Here is a 20,114-nt window from a genome sequence, read left to right as displayed (position 1 = left end):
CAACTGGTCAGGTTTTGTGAGTTCCAGGGATCAAACTCTGAAGGTCTGGCTAATGCAGCAAGTGCTTTTTCTCAGTGATCCATCTTGCTGGTCCTAGGTTTTTCTATTGAAAGACTTTTGCGCCGGGTGGTGGTGGTGCACACCTTTAATCCCAGTACTTGGGAGGCAGAGGCAGGTGGATTTCTGAGTTCGAGACCAGCCTGGTCTACCGAGTGAGTTCCAGGACAGCCAAAGGCTATACAGAGAAACCCTGTCTCGAAAAACCAAAAAAAAAAAAAAAAAAAAAAAAAAAAAAAAAAAAAGAAAGAAAGAAAAAAAAAAAAAGAAAAAAAGAAAAGAAAAGACTACTTTTGCAACTCTTTGGTCATCCTAGAGGTTCTCTTTAAATCCAGCGAGAGAGAACAGCCTCAGCATTCTCCTAATGGGCAAATCAGGGCAACTTTGGGGGGATAAGAGTACTTTACTGTACCCTATCTCACAGAGATGACCTGTCATTTAGGCACTGTATTGTTTTATGAGCCTCTAGTAAGAAAAGACAGAACAACTCTGTGGCCCCAGATCACAAACCCTGCACCCAGAACTCACCAAATATCTCTGAGAACATTGGGGTGGTTCCTGATCTGTAGAATCACCTACACAGCTCGGCATGTTTCTGAAATGCCAGCATCTGAGGGGCTGGGGGGTTGAGTCCTGGGATAGTTTGGTCATGTAGTAAGACTGTCTCAAAAACAAAATCAAAGACTGGGCATGGTGGCACATGCTTTTAACCCCAATACTCAAGAGGCAGAGGTAAGTGGATCTTTGTGAGTTTAAAACTAGCCTGGTCAACATAATGACTTTTGGGCTAGCCTAAACTACACTGTACCACCCTGTATAAAAAATTAACAACCTCAGAGAAATGGTAGTAGTAAAAGTGCTTTTCCGCTATACTAAAATACATGAAGCAGGACATTTATGGGGGAATAAGTTTAGCTGGGAATAATGGTGCAACTATGATATTAGTACTTGGGAGGTAGAGGCAGGAGGATCAGGACTTCAAAACAGTAGTGACTACCTGAGTCCTGGTAGTTAATGGCTACTGGAGAGGGTTCCTTCTCCTCAGGGGTGTCACATGCATGCAGGCAGCATCAATTTGGACTCTGGGTTATTATTTAAAAAATAGTTTGAGGGGGACTTGTTAGGGAGGATCCAGTGGGGTCCCAAGGGGGAATAACGGTGGATATGATCAAGACACGTTGCATATGTGTATGAAATTCTCAAAAAATAAAAATTCTATTAAAAAAACAAAATGCTGGGTTGGCCAGATGGCTCAGAGGTTAACAGCCCTGGCTGCTCTTGCAGAGGTTCTGAGTTCAATTCCCAGCAACCACATGGTGGCTCATGAACATCTATAATGGGAATTGGTGCCCTCTTCTGGCCGGCAGGCTCTATAAGTCTTGAAAAAAACAAAACAAAACAAAACAAAACAACCAACTGGGGCTGGAGAGATGGCTCAGCAGTTAAGAGCACTGACTGTTCTTCTAGAGCAACCACATAGTGGCTTATAATCATCTGTAATAGGATCCAATGCCCTCTTCTGGTGTGTCTGAAGACAGCAATAGTGTACTCACATACATAAATAAATCTTAAAACAAACAAAAAACCCACCACCATAACAAAACATCATCAAGAAAAACAAAACAAAACAAAACAAAACAAAAAGAATTTAGTTTACAGTTTTAAAGGCAAATCACAGACTAGTGGCAGATGGCTCAAGTATAAACTGGCCACTTCACCTCTCCAATAGGCAGCAGAGAGCTGGGTGGAACCAGGCACTCACTCCTTTTATAAGGACCCGTTGGCAAGAGCTTACAGGGTCTCAGAAGGTAGTTCCTCAATGACTTCAATGACTGACTAGGTCCTTTTTTGTTGTTGTTTTTAATATTTATTTTATTTATATGAGTACACTGTCACTGTTTTCAGACACACCAGAAGAGGGCATTGGATCCCATTACAGATGGTTGTGAGCCACCATGTGGTTGCTGGGAACTGAACTCAGGACCTCTGGAAGAGCAGTCAGTGCTCTTAACCACTGAGTCATCTCTCCAGCCCCAACTAGGGCTCCTTAAAGGACTCCTTAAAAAGGTCCATCACCTCTTAGTACTGCCCTCTGAGGGTTAGCCTTTAATCACAAGAACCTGAGCATGAAGGAAAGCAGGACTTGTTAGAAACACAGGGAATCAAAGTTGAACTGAGGCTGGCTGTGGTGGCATACATCTTTTATCACAGCTCTTGGGAGGCTGAGGGGCAGGCAGATCTCTGTGAGTTCAAAGCCAACCAGAGCTATATAGTGAGACCTTGTCTCAAAAGATAAATAGAGCCAGGTGTGGTAGTGCATGCCTTTAATTCTAGCACTTAGGAAGCAGAGGCAGGAGAATCTCTGCAAGTTTGGGGCCAACCTGGTCTACACAGTGAGTTCCAGGACAATCAGGGCTACACAGAGACCCTGTCTCCAAATAAATAAATATAAATAAAATTGAGTTAAATCAAAGATTGCTTATTTGTAAAAAATCAATATAGGTAGAGCCTGGGGAGATGTCTCAATAGTTAGAGCACTTGCAGAACAGGCATGAGGACCAGAGATACATAGATGCCATGTTCTCATGACAGCCTACCTGTAATTTTAGTGCTTGGAAGGCAGAGACATGGAATCTGAGGAGCAAGCTGACTAGCCCAACTAGTGTGCGGGTGAGTTCTCCCATTAACTGAGAGCCCTCTGCCTCAATGAATAAGGTGCAGAGCAATCAGGGAGGAGTTTAACCTGGGACCTCCATGGGCACATTCACACCTGCACACACAGAAATGTGTATCTTTCTATCTAATTATATATATGGAGAGAGAGAGAGAGGTAGGGTGGGGTGGGGTAGGGAGAATGATCACAAGAAACCATGTTTAGGGACACACTGGAAGGCAAAGGAGATTGGATGGGAAAGGGTGTAAACATGTTTATTTCTTCCTCTGGACTCTCTTCACTTGTGTTCACCGATAAGGTGAGTCATATTGGGGTCTGTGGCAGGCTGTCTGAGCCCACACACACTCCCAGAAGCTGTACAGTGTGGTGATGGCTACAGATGTTTGCTGACGACTCAGGACTCACTGGCTGAATCATGGAGGACAGCTGGCTTTTCAGTTCCAGTTGGAATTAAGTCAACTGACTATTTATTGGGCTGGGCCTTTGGGCAGGAAGCAGGGATGAGACAGAGCACATTAAGGAGTTAACTAGACGGAGTGGCAAAGTGTGTCAATTATGAATCCAAGGAACTTATCCTGTCCTGACACTCCTCAACTCCTACTCAAGTCTCATGACCAAAGAAAGGTTTCCTCCCTCAGGAAGCCTTTCCTAACAAACTTCCTGCCCTCTGTTAGCTGAGGTGGGTGCTCAAACTGGCCCAACAGGCCCTTGAATAATTCTGGTATCAAGGGACTTAGCATGTTGGTTTATTTTGAGAGAAGTTCTATGTAGTCATGGCTGTCCTAAAACTCACAGAGATCTGCTACCTCTGCCTCCTGTGTTCTCGAGTTAAAGACATACCCTGACCGTAGCTGTTTAAAAAAAAAAAATCAGCATTTTATAATGTAGCCTATGCTAGCCTCTAAATCATGACCCCACTCCCACTTGCCGGGATGGTAGGCATGTGCCACCACACATGACTATGTCACTGTTTCTTTTTTTTTTTTTAATTTAACATGACTAGTGAAACATTTCTAGGTTCTACCCATTTTGTCCCTCATGTTCCATTTTATACAGTCACTTTTTCTGAATATAGTTACATTTTTTGTATTATCTTCCTAGTTTTTTTTTTACAAGAGGTTTTCTTTAAAAATCTTTTTTCAATGTACATTGGTGTTTTGCTTGCAAATATGCTTGTGTGAGGGTGTCAGATGCCCTGGAGCTGGAGTTACAGACAGTTGTGAGCCACCATGTGGGTGCTGGGAATTGAACCCAGGTCCTCTGGAAGAGCAGCCAGTGCCCTTACCTGTTGAGTCATCTCTCTAGTCCCCTATTAATATATATTAATATATATATATTAATGTGAGACTGGTTCTCAACAAAGCAAAGCATCCAGATACATAAAATAATCTTTAGCTAGGTGTTGGTGGTACATGTCTTTTAATTCCAACACTAGGGAGGCAGAGGCAGGCAGATCTTTGAGTTTGAGGCCAGCCTGGTCTACAGAGTGAGTTCCAGGACTGCCAGGGCTACTAAAAGAAAGTCTGTCCTAAAAAACAATAAATAAATAAATTATAAATAAATAAATAAGAAATGCATAAACAGTTGGGCAGTGGTGGCGCATGCCTTTAATCCCAGCACTTGGGAGGCAGAGGCAGGTGGATTTCTGAGTTCGAGGCCAGCCTGGTCTACAGAGTGAGTTTCAAGACAGCCAGGGCTATACAGAGAAACCCTGTCTCGAAAAAAACAAAACAAACAAACAAAAAGAAATGCATAAACAATTAGGTAGGTTTATGGAGAAGATGACCAAGTCACATAAATTAGGAGATACAAGTATCTATCTAAATTTTCTATATTTCAATTTTCAAATTACTTATAGTAATAATACAGTTTTTTTCTTGTCATTTTGGAAGTTCTTTACTGTAAAGAAAATTCTTTTGTCTAATGACAAACAATAGCCATGATGATTATTCTGGATCTCTCCATTATATGAATTCTGTTTCTTGAGACAATTCCTTCTGCGTCTCTGTGTTATCTGTTGGACAGTGTCACTGGCTTCCTTTAGATTGCTGTGAACTCAGATAAGAGTGAGATGGTAGTCCTGCTGAGGCTTTGAGGTTAGTGTTGTCGCTTCTGCCAGAGGACCGTATTAAATGTAGCATGTAGTTTTGTTACTTGAATGTCTCTGCTGGACACCCTCTTGCTGCCTGTCTCCTTGGTCATTGTATTTTGGGTTGGGTTTCTTGACGATCTCACCCACTGGACTTGTCCAGGACCGTGAATTGCTTCCATAAGCACCATGACCCTTGTTTACCATTGCCCAATGCATATTGTGCACATACAACCAGATGAAGACAGCTGACCTTCAGGGTGGGAGGAGGCACCACTGGAGACAGGAAGCCTGTCCTGAGGATAGATGGTAAATAGGTATGGCCAAGTGTCCAGAGCTTGTCTCAGCAATCCTTCTGCCTCAGCCTCCTAAGGGTTGGGATTCCAGTGTCCATCAGCTTGCTGGGGCACCTTTCCAGTTCACAAACTGCCCCTGCTTATCTTTCCAGTCAGAATCTCCAGTAATGGAGGCTTAAACAATGATCTTGGCAAAGTACCTCCTGTACACTTCATGGATTGCTGTTCCTGAGCTCCAAGTGACGCAGCTAGGATACAGCCCAGTTTCTTTTCCCTGTCACTCCAGAGAAGACAAAGTCCTGAAATGGGGCAGCACACTTCCAGATCACCTTCCAAATAGGTCACAATGCCAGGTCTGTTCAGTGACAGCCTCATCAAACTGCCTATGCCATTCTCAGGGGAGGAAAAAAAAAAAGGACTGGCCCATGTTCCCTTGCTGTCCTAAAGGAGAGTTCTGCGACTACTCCCCTACAGGGGCTTTCCCTAGCTCCTCAATCTGGGAAGTAGGAAGTAGACTCTGAGCTCCAAGGACTGTATCCTGTCACCTGCAGGAGAATAAAATGCCAGCCTGATTCTACAAACAAGTGTTCGACTGAGCCTGACTCCAGATACCAGTACTTTAGGCCCATCCTCTGGAGAGCACCTTCTTCCCATGAAGCTTGAACCCAAACATTGATGTGAGAAGGCTGTCGGAGGGCAATCTGTTTTTTCATTCTTGGGAGTGGGATTTCCTCAGGTGGGAGGGACCACCTCATCAGAAGAGTCGGTATGGATTGGGCTGTATATCTGACAGTCCTTTCTTTTTTATTGTCTTGTGCACTGGAGTGTATTCCTTCTCCAACTGAGTATGTGCATGATTTGTTTAGAGAGCCCACCAAAGAGGGTCTGGAGAGTTGTCTCAGAGGTTAAGAACATTTGTTACGCTGGGCGGTGGTGGCGCACGCCTTTAATCCCAGCACTTGGGAGGCAGAGGCAGGCGGATTTCTAAGTTCGAGGCCAGCCTGGTCTACAGAGTGAGTTCCAGGACAGCCAAGGGCTACACAGAGAAACCCTGCCTCGAAAAACCAAAAAAAAAAAAAAAAAAAAAAAAAAAAAAAAAAAAAAAAAAAAAAAAAAAAAAGAAGAACATTTGTTACTTTTTGCCGAGGACCCAGATTCAGTTCCTAGCATGTATGTGGTGGTTCAAAACCATCTGTAACTCTAGTTCCAGAGGATCCAAAAGCTCTTTTCTGACCTTACCTTCTTGGGTACTGGACATGCACTTGGTGCATATACACACATGCAGGCAACAACAACAACAACAACAACAAAACCCCACCAAGTGTCACAGTGAATGCCTTCAATCCCAGCACTTAGGAAGTAGAGACAGGGGCTGGAGAGATGGCTCAGCAGTTAAGAGCACTGACTGTTCTTCCAGAGGTCCTGAGTTCAATTCCCAGCAACCACATGGTGGCTCACAACCATCTATAATAGAACCATATGCCCTCTTCTGGTGTGTCTGAAGACAGCTACAGTGTGCTCATATACATAAAGTAAACAAATCTTAAAAAAAAAAAAAGCAAGCAGAGACAAGTGGATTTCTGTAAATTGAAGGCCAGCCTCATCTTACATAGTAAGACCCTATTAAAAAAAAAAAGTCCCATGGGTCCTGCTCCAGCCACAAATGGGCCGTCCTCTCTATGTCCTCAAGCTGATGAGGCCTGGCGTAGGCAGAGACCTGACAAGGCAAGGCGGAAGGGAGCAGCCATTAACACTAATGAAGCAGGCAGCCTGAAAGCTTTTTACTCTGAAGCTGTATGCCCACCCTGAGAACAGCGTGTTCTGCCCCCTTAGTTTCCAGGAACCCTAGGGAGAAAGGGGGCTTGGATAGAAATAGGAGTAAGGGTCTTAAAGAAGGGAAAGAGGAGGGAGAGCCAGGAGGGCTTGGTTTCAGATGGAAGGGCTTTTTTTTTTTTTTTTTTTTTTTTTTTTTTTTTTTTTTTTAAATCTTTTTTCAAAAGAAACCTTGGGTCTAGTTTTTTACTTCACTGCTGCCTGGTGACACTCACTGACCCTCTTTGGCGCCCTTGACCAAAGTTCCTGGAAGCAAAGGAAACAACATGTCCTAGGGAGACTAAGTGAACATCTGTGGGGGCAGAAATTAAATTATGGCCAGAGGGCCGCCTGCTTTATTATTGCTAATGGCTCTAGCGTGACCCATCCCTAGGTTCTGCTCTTATGGAAATTTTGGGGTTTGGACACCCCATTTTGTTCCCAAAGTTTAATTGGTTCCTGGCTGTCTCATGCCAAATTGGAGATGTTCTAATAGAACACCCAAAGGTTCAGGTTCTAGAGAGAAAGCCTGAATCGTGCCTCTATTTTCCAGGGAGGCACCTCATGCCCTGGCTACAGGAAGCAGTCACGTGTGCACCCTTTATCAGACCCTGTCATATAAGCTCATGGCACAAGCGGCCAGGAACTCCCTAGGCAAGGATCAGCAAGCAAAGGTAAGCACAACTCTATAGAAGCTCGGACTTTTTGGAAACATCGCTCTCAGCACTGGTAGGGTACTCTAAGGATGAAGAGAGACTAAATGTTTTTTTGTTTTTGTTTTTTTGTTTTTGTTTTTTTTTTTTTCTGATGAGCCAGGCCATGATGATTGCAATGTTGCTGAGTTGTGTCCTGCTGCTGGCACTGCCTCCCACATTGGGGGTCCAGATGGGCGTGACACCACTGAAGGGCATCAGAAGGCCTGACCAGGCTCTGTTCTCTGAGTTCCCAGGTGAGTACTGTCAGGTTGGGGATGTGTGGGGCACAGATCTGCCTGTCCAGGCTAAACCCTCCTTCCCCAATCTCAATCCCAACCTTGGGAGGTGGATACTTGGTGCATGGTGGGTGTGGCCCTCACATCTTCTGCCCCAGGTTTAAGTCTGAACGGCCTGAAGAAGACAACTGCAGACCGAGCAGAAGAAGTTCTGCTGCAGAAGGCAGAAGCTTTGGCGGAGGTAACTCCTTAGGGAAAGGGATAAAGTAGAAGGTAGGAAGCATCAGATACCATCATCTCTCCCTACTTCTGGACTACCCAACCTGGGCAGAACTGCAGACCATCCCTGACCCACACTCCACTGCCACCCTACTGGGATCGGGGTTTGAGAGTTTCCTGAATCTTGCTCCCCTACGAATGCAGGTGCTAGACCCACAGAACCGCGAGTCTCGTTCTCCGCGTCGCTGTGTAAGGCTGCAAGAGTCCTGCTTGGGACAGCAGGTACCTTGCTGCGACCCGTGCGCCACCTGCTACTGCCGCTTCTTCAATGCCTTTTGCTACTGCCGCAAGCTGGGTACGGCCACGAACCTCTGCAGTCGCACCTAGCCAACGGATGTTGGGCAAAGGCAGGGGACGCGAATAAAGGATGGGACTAACACTAAAGCTGTGGTTATTTCAAACGTGGCTGTCAAAGGGTTGTTGGCTCGCTGATGGGTAGGGTGCGTCGTCATGCTGGAACTACACACACTATAACCTGAGGGTCTAGGCTACCCCAACATCTTTGCCACATACATAGGCGATTTTAAGGCACCAGGCCCCTTTGGAGAAAGCAGGAGGCCACTAGTCCTAGAGAACTAGTGCAACAAATGCAGAGGAAACAGGCGCAGTGTGGCTTACCGGGTCTAGCTAGAGGAAAGACATTTGGCTCCGAAACTCTCCCCTTCTCTCACTAGACCTCGGTTTCCGTCTGGTAGGAGACAGCTTCGACAGCATAAGGAACAGCACACACACGCTCAGCTTTAGCCGGTTGGCTCTAACGGAGCCAGACAGAAGCGCCTAACCCGGGAAAACTAAACTGAGGGACCCGCTCGAATCCTGCGGGTACTAGCACCACCCCGCGGTCGATTTCCAACATCGACATCACTTTGATCTCCGCTGGGAGCTGAAGGCCCGCCTTTCCTTAGTGCGCAGGCGCCTGGAGGGCGGTTAGCCGCGCCCTCCGGAGGAACGCATGCGCGCCACGGTGCCCGGAAGCTGGAGACTTTTAAGAGCTAGCCCTACTGTGGTCACGTGAGATGCTGTGCGTCACCTGACGCACTTGACAGCCCGCTGCGGGCGCAGCGTCAGCTGATCCGGGAGTCGAGTTGCGTGCGGGCAGATCGGGACTCTCTGGTCCCGCCGCAGCCATGTCGTTCTTCCCGGAGCTTTATTTCAACGTGGACAATGGCTACTTGGAGGGATTAGTGCGCGGCCTGAAGGCCGGGGTGCTCAGCCAGGCGGACTACCTCAACCTGGTGCAGTGCGAGACGCTAGAGGGTGAGCCGCGGGTCCGGGCTGTCTGTGGAGGCCGTGAAAGGCCCGAATGGAGGCCACCCTGAGCCGGGAAGCCGGAAACAGAGGGTCTTGAAGGGTCTGTGAAGCCTCTGGGAATCCACGAGCAGATGGTGGGCATGTCAGAAAGGAGTCTTCCTATAGCTGCGGCTCTGCGCGGGGCCCAGACGTAAACAAGACTTTAAGAACCGCAGTGGTTTGCCTCTGCTTGGGTTGCCTCTAACCTCGTTGAGCTAGTCCTGTAATTTAGAAGGACGGGTCCCTGAGGTTTGGTTAGCCGGCGCGACGTGTGCGCCTACAAGCTTCTTCACCCTGGCCCAACCCTAGGCCTGTTGGGTGGCAATGCAATAGGGAAGTTGAGTGGAAAAGCTTCTCTCCTCCCCCGAGATCTTTAGAATCATTGTGTCTTGGTGTTGGTCTGAGGGTTGAGTTTCCTGGGGAAATGCTAAGCTAGTTTAGGGAGAGGTTCCTCCCAGCTCTGAAGCGCTGGTTGTGTAGTGTCTTCAAGACGGGCTGTTTGGGAAAGCAAGAGGTGGCCCTGTAAATCTGAAGTTCACTCACAGGTATTTGGCCCCAACCTGCATTCACCACCACCACTCGCCCCCAGCACTGTTGGGGTACCAGTTTCTTACACAAGAGCGACAGAAGCTAAGTTCCACTTTCTTAACACACAAATCTAAAGCAGCAGTTTCTAACTTGTGGGTTGAGATCCCTTTGAGGGTCATAGAGGTCGCCAAAGATCATTGTAAAACACAGATATTTATGGTTAATAACAGTAGCAAAATTACAGTTATGAAGCAGCAATGAAAATAATTTTACAGTTGGGGGTCACCACAACATGAGATGTTTTTAAAGGGTTGCAGCTTTAGGAAGGTTGAGGACCACTGATCTAAAGTGAGATGGCTCAACTGTAGTAGATTACTAAGCTAGAGATGTCCTTGATTCCAGACCCTCCAACCAGATGGTAGTGAAGGATAGGGACATGAGTCCCCATCTCTGAGTCCTAAAGGAGTCCTTTGAAGAAAGGTACTTGTAGCTGGAAGAGGCATGATGATTCACCCAGTGTAGAAACTTCTCATCAAATACTTCTGAGGTTAAACTGAGCTCATACAGTTATTGTTTTACTTTGAAAACCAGGCCTGCCAAGTGAAAATAGTGTTAAAATAGGAAACTTATTGACGTTAAAGAGCAGTAATAGATTTTTATGATTTTAATGTTAACCTGTAAGGAAAATTGTTCACCTTTATTATATAAGTGGAATCGAGGAAGGAGAGGTTCAAGATACTGGGTTGTGGGAGCCAGCCTCAAACGTTAGACTTCACTGTGAAGAGAAGTAGGCTGCCGGGACAGGGCTGAACATGTGGTTGGCACTTAATGTGAGTTCTGTGGATTGACTGGAACTTGAGGAAGGTTTTTTTTTTTTTTTTTCCCTTTTACAAGGTTGTTTAGTGTTTAGTTCTTTTCTTTGAGGAAGATCCTTATTTGGATAAATCTAAAGGTGAACACTGTTACCTTTTCTGGCTTCTGGCTTTTCTTACTCCAGTTGATGCCTGTTCCACTGTAGAATTTCTGGGAGCCTGTGTTTCTGTCTTTCCAGCAGACACCCCATTATTGACAATAATCATACTAGGGTATTCTTCCTGATGAACTGTTTAGCAGTGGGCCTCCTTGTGGAACACCATGCAGATCGTTCCAAGAGCATTTAGGGACCCCTTGTTCTTTTACACATACTTCTCTCCTTTACACACAGTACACCCCAGCAGTTGGTGCTCAGAGGACTTCAGAGCCAAGCAAACATGGTTTGAATCTCACCCCCTCAGTTACTGGATTATTGTAGGCAAATTGTTTAATGTCTTTGGATATAGACTTCTTCATCGGCCATTTAAGCACCATCTGTCTCATAAAGATTGTGAGATGGCCACAATGCTACTTTGTGAAAAACACTTAGCCCAGCACCAAGAACCCAGTAAGCACTAAAGACAAAATCAGCATCTAGTAAATGTTAGTTTATGTTGTCTGTTACTTAACTTACTTTTTCCTCTGCTTCCTTCTTCACCCATTAAGCACTGCCCCACTACCACCCTTTTCCTCCCACCAATTTATGCCTTATAGATAAGTGGCAAGTGGTCTAACCTCTGAGCTGTAGCCACAGCCGCCTTTTTGTTTTGAGACAGGATCTTTTTCATTTACACTGGCTGGCCTGTACTCTGTAGCTTAGGCTGGCTTTGATATTGTGATCCTCCGTTTAGCCTCCTAAATAGCTGAAATTGTTTTTGTATTTTTGTATTTATTTTAAAAGACAATGTGTATATGTATATGTGGACATGTACGTATGAGTTGGGGTGCCCTTGGAGGCCAGAGAAGGAGTTGTGTCCTCTGGAGCTGGAGTTACAGATAACTGTGACTTGAGTGGGTCTGGGAATTGAACCTAGGTCCTCTGGAAGAGCAGCCAGTGCTCTTAACTGCTACACTATCTCTAGCCCCCATTCATTCATTCGTTCATTCATTGTTCCTCCCTCCCTCCTCCCATCCCCCCTCCTCTCTATTTGTTTGTTGGGGCAAGATCTCACTTTGTAGCCCATGTTGGCTCAGAGTTTACTCTACATCCCTAGCCCATTAGGAATTAGCAAAGTCCTCCTAAATGCTGGGTCAGCACACCTGGCAGTCACCCTCATCTTTGAAAAAATGGCCATGGTTGCCTAGAATGTTGTCTCCTTCATTCAATCATAATTCCTATGGTATTTGTCAGTGATATTTTTCTAGAAATTTCTTGACATATGTTTGGGTTCCCACGAACTTTGTATGTTGGGGATATACAGGACTTTTAAGGACAGAACATAATCAGAAGCAGGAAAAAAGGCCATCAAGATAGCTCAGCAGGTAAAGGTACTTGCTGCCAAACCAGATGACCTGAGTTCAGTCCTTAGGACTTACATAATAGAAGGAGAAAATCCAACTCCCATAGGTTGTCTTCTGACCTCCAGAGAGTGGTGCTTTTTATTTGTTTGTTTTATTTTGAGACAGGGTTTCTCTGTGTATCTCTGGTTGTTCTGGAACTCCCTCTGTAGACCAGGCTGGCCTTGAACTGAGAGATCTGCCTGCCTCTGCCTCTCAAGTGCTGGGATTAAAGACCTGGCCACCACTGCCAGGCTTAGAGTGGTACTTTTAAAAACCAGGAGGGACTAGCAAGATGGCTCAGCAGTTAAGAGCATTGGCTGTTCTTTCAGAGGACCTATGTTCAATTTGTAGCACCTTCATGGCTCACTGGAGTTTGTAACTCCAGTTTCCACTGGATCCAACAGCTTCTTCTGGCTTCCATGGTCATTGTATCTACATGGTACACAAACATACATGCAAGCAAACACACATACACATAAAATAACATGAAAAGATTGAAAGAAGGAAATAGCTACCCAAACCTTCTTTTGTATAAAGTCTTTTTTTTTTTTTTCCTGTGCTTTTGAAGGTGATACTGGAAGCCTGGGCTTCGGGCTGCTATTGCTAGTTTTGTTTGTTTGTTTGTTTGTTTGTTTGTTTGTTTTTTGCCTCCCCCATCTTTAAGGGGAAGAGATGAGAAGTGAGAAAACTGAAGAAACTTGTAGGTCCCAGTAAGATGTGTGTTTGTGTGTGTGTGTTTGAAAAGGTATTATCTAGCTCTGGCTGTCTTGGAACTCACTATGTACCCGGCTAGCCTAGAACTCATATAGATCCTCTTGCCTCTGCCTCCCAGGTGCTGGGATTAAAGGCGTGTGCCAGTATAGACAGCTCTACAATAAGATCTTTAGGTATGCTCTGGGGTGATAGAGATTCTAAAGAGGATGTTCAGGTGTTGGACAGTTGGCAGAAGGAAGAGAGGGCGGGACTAAGGATCTTTGTTTGCTTTACAAGACAGGGTAAGTAAAAGACAGGTACAATGGTGTGGTTCTGTAATTCCAGCACTCAAGTTTGGAGAATCATGGCTTCAAGACTGACTTGAGATCCTGACTGAAAAAAAAAAAAAATCAAAACAAAGCAGAAAATACATAGCAAGTTTTCTGGATTCACTCAAGTAGGGTATCTACCTCACTACACACTCTCTCTGGTAGAACTGTCTCTTTAAGATGTCCAGTATTGTACATGAAATATTTCTTTGATCAGCTGAGGGAACAGAGATGGTGGCTGTAAGAGCTCTTCATAGTTCTGACTTTTTGTGTGTGGAGATATGGTGAGTTCTTTCTTAGGTTGAATCTTGTGCTAGGAACTTGATGATGCAGGGAGTGGAATAGGGATGTACACATACGAATTATATAGAATTACTTTGAATATATTAGTCTACTGGGCTTTTGGTTTGTTCGTATTGGCCAGCACTTCATGTAGCTGAGGTCAGCCTTGAATTTCTGATCCCCCTGCCTCCGTTTTCCAATCCTGAAATTACAACATGCTCAGCTTCATTCATTCTTCTTTTGCCAGACACTGTGTAGGGACTGAGATATCTTATTGAATGGTGATTTCTTCAGATTCATATTCTGGAGATGGCTATCAGCAGGTAAGAAAAGATGTTAAGAGATCAGTATAGTATAATATAGTATAGTGGTTGCAGATGAGGGCTTACTATCTTATGCCTATGGCCATGAGCAAGGTATGTAATCTCTTGGTTTTTACTTCATTTATTTACTTTTTTCCATGTGTATGAATGTTGTACACACACACACACACACACACACACACACACACACACACACACACACACTATGTGCATGCCTAGTTCCACAGAAGCCAGAAAAGGCCATGCATCTCCTGGAAATAGAGTTACAGATGGTTGTAAGCTGCTTTGTAGGTGCTGGGAATCAAACCTAGATTCTCTGCCAGAGCAGCAAGTGCTCTAAACCACTAAGCCATCTTTCCAGCCATCTGTCCAGGCAGAAAAGTCAGAAGTTCTAGATCACCCTTGGTTATGTAGTGAGTTCAAGTCCAGCTTAGGATCTATGAGACTCTTTCTCAGTAGTGAATGAATGAATGAATGAATGAGTTCTTGAGCATTGCTCAAAGATGACTAATGAGGCTGGGCAGTGGTGGTGCACGCCTTTAATCCCAGCACTTGGGAGGTAGAGGCAGGCAGATTTCTGAGTTCGAGGCCAGCCTGGTCTACAGAGAGAGTTCCAGGACAGCCCAGGTTGCACAGAGAAACCCTGTCTCGAAAAACCAAAAAAGAAAAAAAAAAAAAAAGATGACTAATGAGGCTTGTTTGTCATAACACTAATGAGGGGCTTAGAAGACTGCTTAGTTGGTAAAAGTGCTTGCTACATGTGCTGGCTAGTTATATCAACTTGACATAAGCTAGGGTCACCAGAGAGGAGGGAACCTCAATTAAGAAGATGCCTCCATAAGATCAGGCTGCAGGCAACAAGCTTGTAGGACATTCTCTTTGATTGATGTTGGAGAGCCTAGTCCATTGTGGATGGAGCTGCCTTAGGGCTGGTGATCCTAAATTCTTTAAGAAAGCAGGCTGAGTAAGCCAGGGAGAGCAAACTTGTAATCAGCACTCCTTCATGGCTTCTGCCTTAGCTCCTGCCTCCAGGGAACTAGTGGTGTTAGACACATTAGGACACAACTGCAGGATATCAGTCTTGCAACCAGGAGTAGAAAACATGAAGTATGTGTAGGGATAGTACTGTGTCTGAGTAGATAGATGTCCTGCTGGTGTGTAGAAGTCCATGGAGACCTTAGAAATACTACTGCTCAAAGGGGATGAGAGTTAAGACTTACATTTTTAAAAATTCATAGATAGATAGATAGATAGATAGATAGACAGATAGATAGATTGTTGTTGTTGTTTTTTTTTTTTTCCAGACAGGGTTTCTTTGTGTACCCCTGGCTGTCCTGCCTGAAACTGGCTCTGTAGACCAGACTGACCTCAAAGTCAGAAATCCCATCCTCTTCTGCTTCTAAGTGCTGGGATTTAAGGCATTCACCACTATCACCTGACCTGAGAGTTAAGACTTTTAAAAAGAGAAAGATAATTACATTTGGTTAAAGTCAATGTGTAGGAAATGTCTTGTTTTAAGAGCTGCTAAGCTGGGAGCTGGAGAGATGGCTCAGCAGTTAGGAGCATTTGCTCTTGTGGAGGATCAGAATTCAATTCCCAGTACCCATATGGTGGCTTACAACTGTCAGTAACTACAGATCCAGGTAATCTGGTGCCTTCTTCTGGCTTCTGAAGGCACCAGGCATACACCTGGTGCACACACATACATGCAGACAAAACACTCATACACATAAAAATAAGACAAATCTAAAAACAAATTTTGTACTACTCGCCGATTTGTTGGCTCTAACTCTGACTTCCTCTGTTCAAAGCCTGGGACTTATATGGTGAAAGGAAAGAACTGACTGACTCCCACTAGTTTCTTCTGATCTGTACACATGTGTGTCATTTGTGCAGACACAGTACATAAATAAATCTGTGTAGAAGGATTCTGAGGTCAGGCATGGTATCACATGCCTTTCATTTCACCCTAGCAATTTCCATACTAAGGCAGGAAGATGAGTTCAAGGACAGCTTTGGCTCATAAACAGACCTTGTCTTGAACAAAACCAAAACCACAAAAACAAAATAACTTCTTTTTGTTTGTTTGGTTTGGTTTGGTTTGGTTGGTTTTGGTTGTTTTCAGGACAAGTCCTGGCTATCCTGGAACTCTCTCTGTAGACTAGGCTGACCTTGAACTCAGATTCACCTGCCTCTGTCTCCCAAGTACTGGGATTAAAGGCGTGCCACCATGCTCAGCAATTTCTTTATATAATTTGTGTGAAAATATTTATGTTTCATTTTGTTTTGCCAAAGGATGTTGCACGCACCTCTTTTGTGTCCCCTTCGCCCGCGAAAAAGGACACGGAGGCAGTAATCGGGTATCACTACAGACGAGGCTTTACTTCTTGTAACAGCAAAAGCGGAAAAGACCCCAAGCCCGGGAAAGGCACTGCTATATATACCCTAGAGTGGCGTGTTCACTTCTGATTGGCTGTTCACTCATCACCCCATATTACGCCCCCCCCCCCATGGGCAGTGACTTTGGCGCGCCTTTTGCCTTTTGCACCTGCGCAGTCAGTTGTTTACAAGTGGGAGGACAGGATGTCCGCACCATCTTGGAATGGCGAATCACTGCGGCTCCCAACAAAAGAAGATTAAACAGGGTTTAGAAATGAAATAAGCACAGTTTAGAGAACAAGGTAAACTAGCTCAGTTCTAAATCCGTCAGAGGGAGATGTGATCCAAAGGAAGAGATGTCACAGCTCTAACAGCCTAGAGAACAGGAGAGGTGGGGCATTGGAGAAATCTGCAGAAGCCAGTAACCTAAGGTCGAGGGAAGGGAACAAACATGAGTCAGTGGGAGAGTGAGCCTCACACGTGCCTGAAGTTCTTCCTTCCTTTATTTGAGGATCTGTATTGTTCCAATTGCCTTGGTCAGTGACCTCACTAGTGAAGAGACCCCAGTGGCCAAAGATTAAGGAGCTGGTGTGGATCATTGATGGCTGTGCCCGCTGCCCTTGAGCCCTGATTACTTACTTAAAGCTTGTTGCTACTTCTGCTCAAGAGAATGAGACCTCCAAATTGGAGATAGAGGTTACAGGGAGGCAGAAAGCTGCTGTGACCCATCAGGAACTTGATCCTTTTCTGGATGAAGCAAAGGGGAGTTGTGGAGGAGGTTGGGATTGGTTGCATGATATAAACAGAAACCTGCTCTGGAGCTCTGGATTCTTGGGAGTCAGACTAGGGGCTGGTGGTTTTGGGTCATATGACATGAGCTAAAGGGATGAAGCACTGGGTCAGAGATCTGAAAAGGGGATGAAGTCTACTTTTTATTAGATGTTGGGGGAGAGATGTTGGTTTCTGACTTCAAGAAAGACTTGGATGAGCCCAGGAGCTGTTTCTAAGGTGAGGGAACCCTGAGGAAAAGACAGGATAGCTTAAACGTGGATAGAATGATAGAAGAGGAGGTATTGCCTCTTAGATGTGTGAGGGAGGAGTCCAATAGGAATGTGGGGAAGTAGCACTAAATTTCCAATCTGGAATTCATCAGAACACTGGCTGGGAGGAGATAGCTGTGCTCATCCATCTCTAGGCTTGAAGCCAGGGCACCCTGTCTGAGAAGCCCAGGCCTGCCCATGAGTTTGCTAGATGACTAAAGAATCATGACTGTAGGCTCAATGTATACAGTGTGGCCTAACAAGAACATCTGGCACAGACCCTAGTTTAGCAACTGAGGCAGAGAGAAAAATGTGCTGGAATTTCCCTTTCCCTCTAGATGGCTGACATCTCTCTGTGTGATTATGGGGTGTGGTTGGTTTTGGTTTTTGTTCATACATATGAACATACATCTATTTCTATAAACACACAGTTTGTGTGTTTACTTTTTTGTTGTTGTTGTTTTCTAGACAAGATTTCTCTGTGTAGCCCAGGCTATCTGAAACTCACTCTTTAGACCACACTGGCCTTGAACTCAGAGATCCACCTGCTTCTGCCTCTGAGTGCTGGGATTAAAGGCCTGTATCACTACTGCCTGGTCACACACAGTTTTTGTTGTTGGTTTGGATTTTGAGATGGTCTGGTGTCTCTATGTAGCTGAGGCTGGCCTTGAATTTTTTATATAGACTAGGATGACCTTGAATTCCTGATCCTCCTGCCTCTACCAGGTGTTTAGATTACAGATATATATCATCATGTCTGGTAGGCAGAATTGTCACTTTTTTGTCAAAACACTGCCTGTATATGTACTATAAGACCTTGTAACCCCATTTATAGGATTATATCTTATAGCTGAGCATAGGGTAGCAGGCACAGAACAACCTTGTTATTAAGAGAGGCTACTAGAACCAGTGACATATTGTTAGTGTGGTTGTAGTGTTTAGGTAACGCATGCAGTGCCCTTACAGTAGAACATTAGAGGAAGTTTTCTACGTGCTGATTTAGAAATAGATTATTAGGGGCAAAGTTGTAAGCCATTGAGCATAACATAATCCCACTGTAGTCAAACACTGGAAGGCTTGCACATGAGCAAGCATTTGGAGCAAAGGCCCTACACTGTCTAGAGTTATAACATCTGGGAGAGAGATTAGAGAGGCTAGGAAGGAGGAAAGTTTTCAATGCCTAATTTGTGTTTTCTTCAACTGTTTGAATTTAAGAATGAAGAACATCAGGCAGGGATAGAAAGATGGATCAGTGATTAAGAACACTAGCTTTTCTAGAGGACCCAGGTTCAATTCCCACTACCCACATGGCAACTCACAATTGTTTTGTAACTCCAGTCCCAGGGGATTCCCTCACCCCACAATCACAAGGCAGGTAGATGATACATAAACACGCAGACAAAACACCCATGTGTGTAAAATAAATAAATACATATTGAAAAAACTTAGAATGTCTGGTAAAGATACTTGATAAAATTAGAGCATATAGATAGTAACATTCAGTAGTCATCCAAACTGCAACTTGTGCTGGTGAGCTTGGGGCATATGTCTTCTAGACTTTGGTTCACAGTATTATAGAGCTAGTCTGAAGCTGAGGGAGGTCCTGTCAAGCCTTTTTTCTTTACATCTGAAATATTAGAATCTAGGAAATATTTGAGGGCCCAGGTCAGGCCTAGACTCCATGTATCCCAAGTCTGGGTCCCAGGGTCCCTGCCCAGATATAGCTGCCCTAGGCAAGCTCCCTCTTGTCTGGCCATTTTCTCTTTCCTTTGCCTCTCCCTCTCCATCCCTATTCCTGATTTCCCTTCAGATTACATTTTGATAGTATATACTTTTATTTGATTTTATCTGGAAGCTATTAATGGTCAAGCCAGTATGCATCTGGCATGAAATACAGGCTGTGCTCCAGAAGGGCACATCAGGACTGGCTCTGCTGAGTGATAATACATTTTTTCTTGGATTTACTCAGCAACTTTTGGGGCCTGGTTTGTGACATGGAACTAGTACCTAAACTCTTGTCTGGGATTTTTAAGGTAGCCACCTAAAATAGGCAAATGCTAGTTATTCAGGACTCCTATAGACTAGGGCTTTCTGGACTAAGGCAGAGAAGGAAATGCCTCAGCAACTTATTTACTTGTTTTTTTATTTTGTTTGTTTTTTGAATCAAGATATCACTTTGTAAGACAGGACTGGACTCAGTGGCAGTGATCCTCTTGACTCCTTCTCTTAAGTACTGGGTTTTCAGGTATACTCCACTATGAACTGTTGTTAATACCTTATTTTAAATGTTTTTGCATAAAATACATCTAATAACAATAGTCTGCCTTTCCTGGTTTCCTTGTTTTGTTTTTATTTTAAGACAAGGTCTCACTAAGTAACTCCAACTAGCCTTGAGTGCAGCATCTTGCTGTTCTAGCCTTCCAAGTCCTGGGATTGTAGGCATTTGCTATGGAACCTTGTCTCTGCTTTCTTAGGTGGTCATATGAAACAGCAACGTGTCTCCTGCATAAGAGCAAGTAGACATTAGATGAAGATCAGAAAGAACCATTATACCTGAGGACCGAGAGCTGTCTCTAATGGTTTTGTCTCTAGTCCCCTGTCCTCTAGTCTAGTCCTCGTCTATGGATGCAGGGTGCCTGCTGCAGCATCCTGGTTCAGCTTACAGCTCAAACAACCAACTATATTCCAGCTCATATAAGGGCCTACATAAAGGACAAACAGGTACAAAGAAATGCTGTAATAGACCCTCTGGTAAGTCAT

At 44.6% G+C, this 20,114-nt stretch overlaps 2 protein-coding genes and 1 long non-coding RNA gene across 4 annotated transcripts in view; 2 read left to right on the top strand and 1 right to left on the bottom strand.

The window, feature by feature from the left end:
* Agrp (agouti related neuropeptide) overlaps positions 1-8,499 on the top strand; it is a 67,014-nt gene extending 58,515 nt beyond the window's left edge. Inside the window, exons 1-5 of one of the 2 annotated variants that reach the window (XM_076915775.1) lie at positions 5,677-5,793; positions 7,482-7,602; positions 7,745-7,877; positions 8,018-8,100; positions 8,283-8,499. In XM_076915775.1, the coding sequence (XP_076771890.1) occupies positions 5,792-5,793; positions 7,482-7,602; positions 7,745-7,877; positions 8,018-8,100; positions 8,283-8,465 (522 nt within the window). In that variant the 5' untranslated portion in view covers positions 5,677-5,791 and the 3' untranslated portion in view covers positions 8,466-8,499. Of the gene's footprint in view, positions 1-5,676; positions 5,794-7,481; positions 7,603-7,744; positions 7,878-8,017; positions 8,101-8,282 lie in introns of those variants that run through there. The other variant, XM_076915776.1, reaches the window with a different exon arrangement.
* On the bottom strand, positions 4,481-8,981 carry LOC143434968 (uncharacterized). The gene is made up of 2 exons (XR_013104874.1): positions 8,757-8,981; positions 4,481-6,167 (listed from the first exon to the last, which is right to left on the bottom strand). It is a non-coding gene; the product is annotated as an uncharacterized LOC143434968 (long non-coding RNA).
* A 175-nt stretch (positions 8,982-9,156) lies between these two features.
* The window catches only part of Atp6v0d1 (ATPase H+ transporting V0 subunit d1), a 39,730-nt gene continuing 28,772 nt past the window's right edge, over positions 9,157-20,114 (top strand). The window contains exon 1 of the mRNA XM_034522678.2: positions 9,157-9,395. Coding sequence (XP_034378569.1) covers positions 9,266-9,395 — 130 coding nt within the window. The 5' untranslated portion in view covers positions 9,157-9,265. The remainder of the gene's footprint in view (positions 9,396-20,114) is intronic.

This window comes from Arvicanthis niloticus, chromosome 18 (genome assembly GCF_011762505.2).
Source record: "Arvicanthis niloticus isolate mArvNil1 chromosome 18, mArvNil1.pat.X, whole genome shotgun sequence".
NCBI classification, from domain to species: Eukaryota; Metazoa; Chordata; class Mammalia; order Rodentia; family Muridae; genus Arvicanthis; species Arvicanthis niloticus.
Note: the sequence above shows the minus strand (reverse complement) of the source record. Positions and strands in the feature narration are given on the sequence as shown.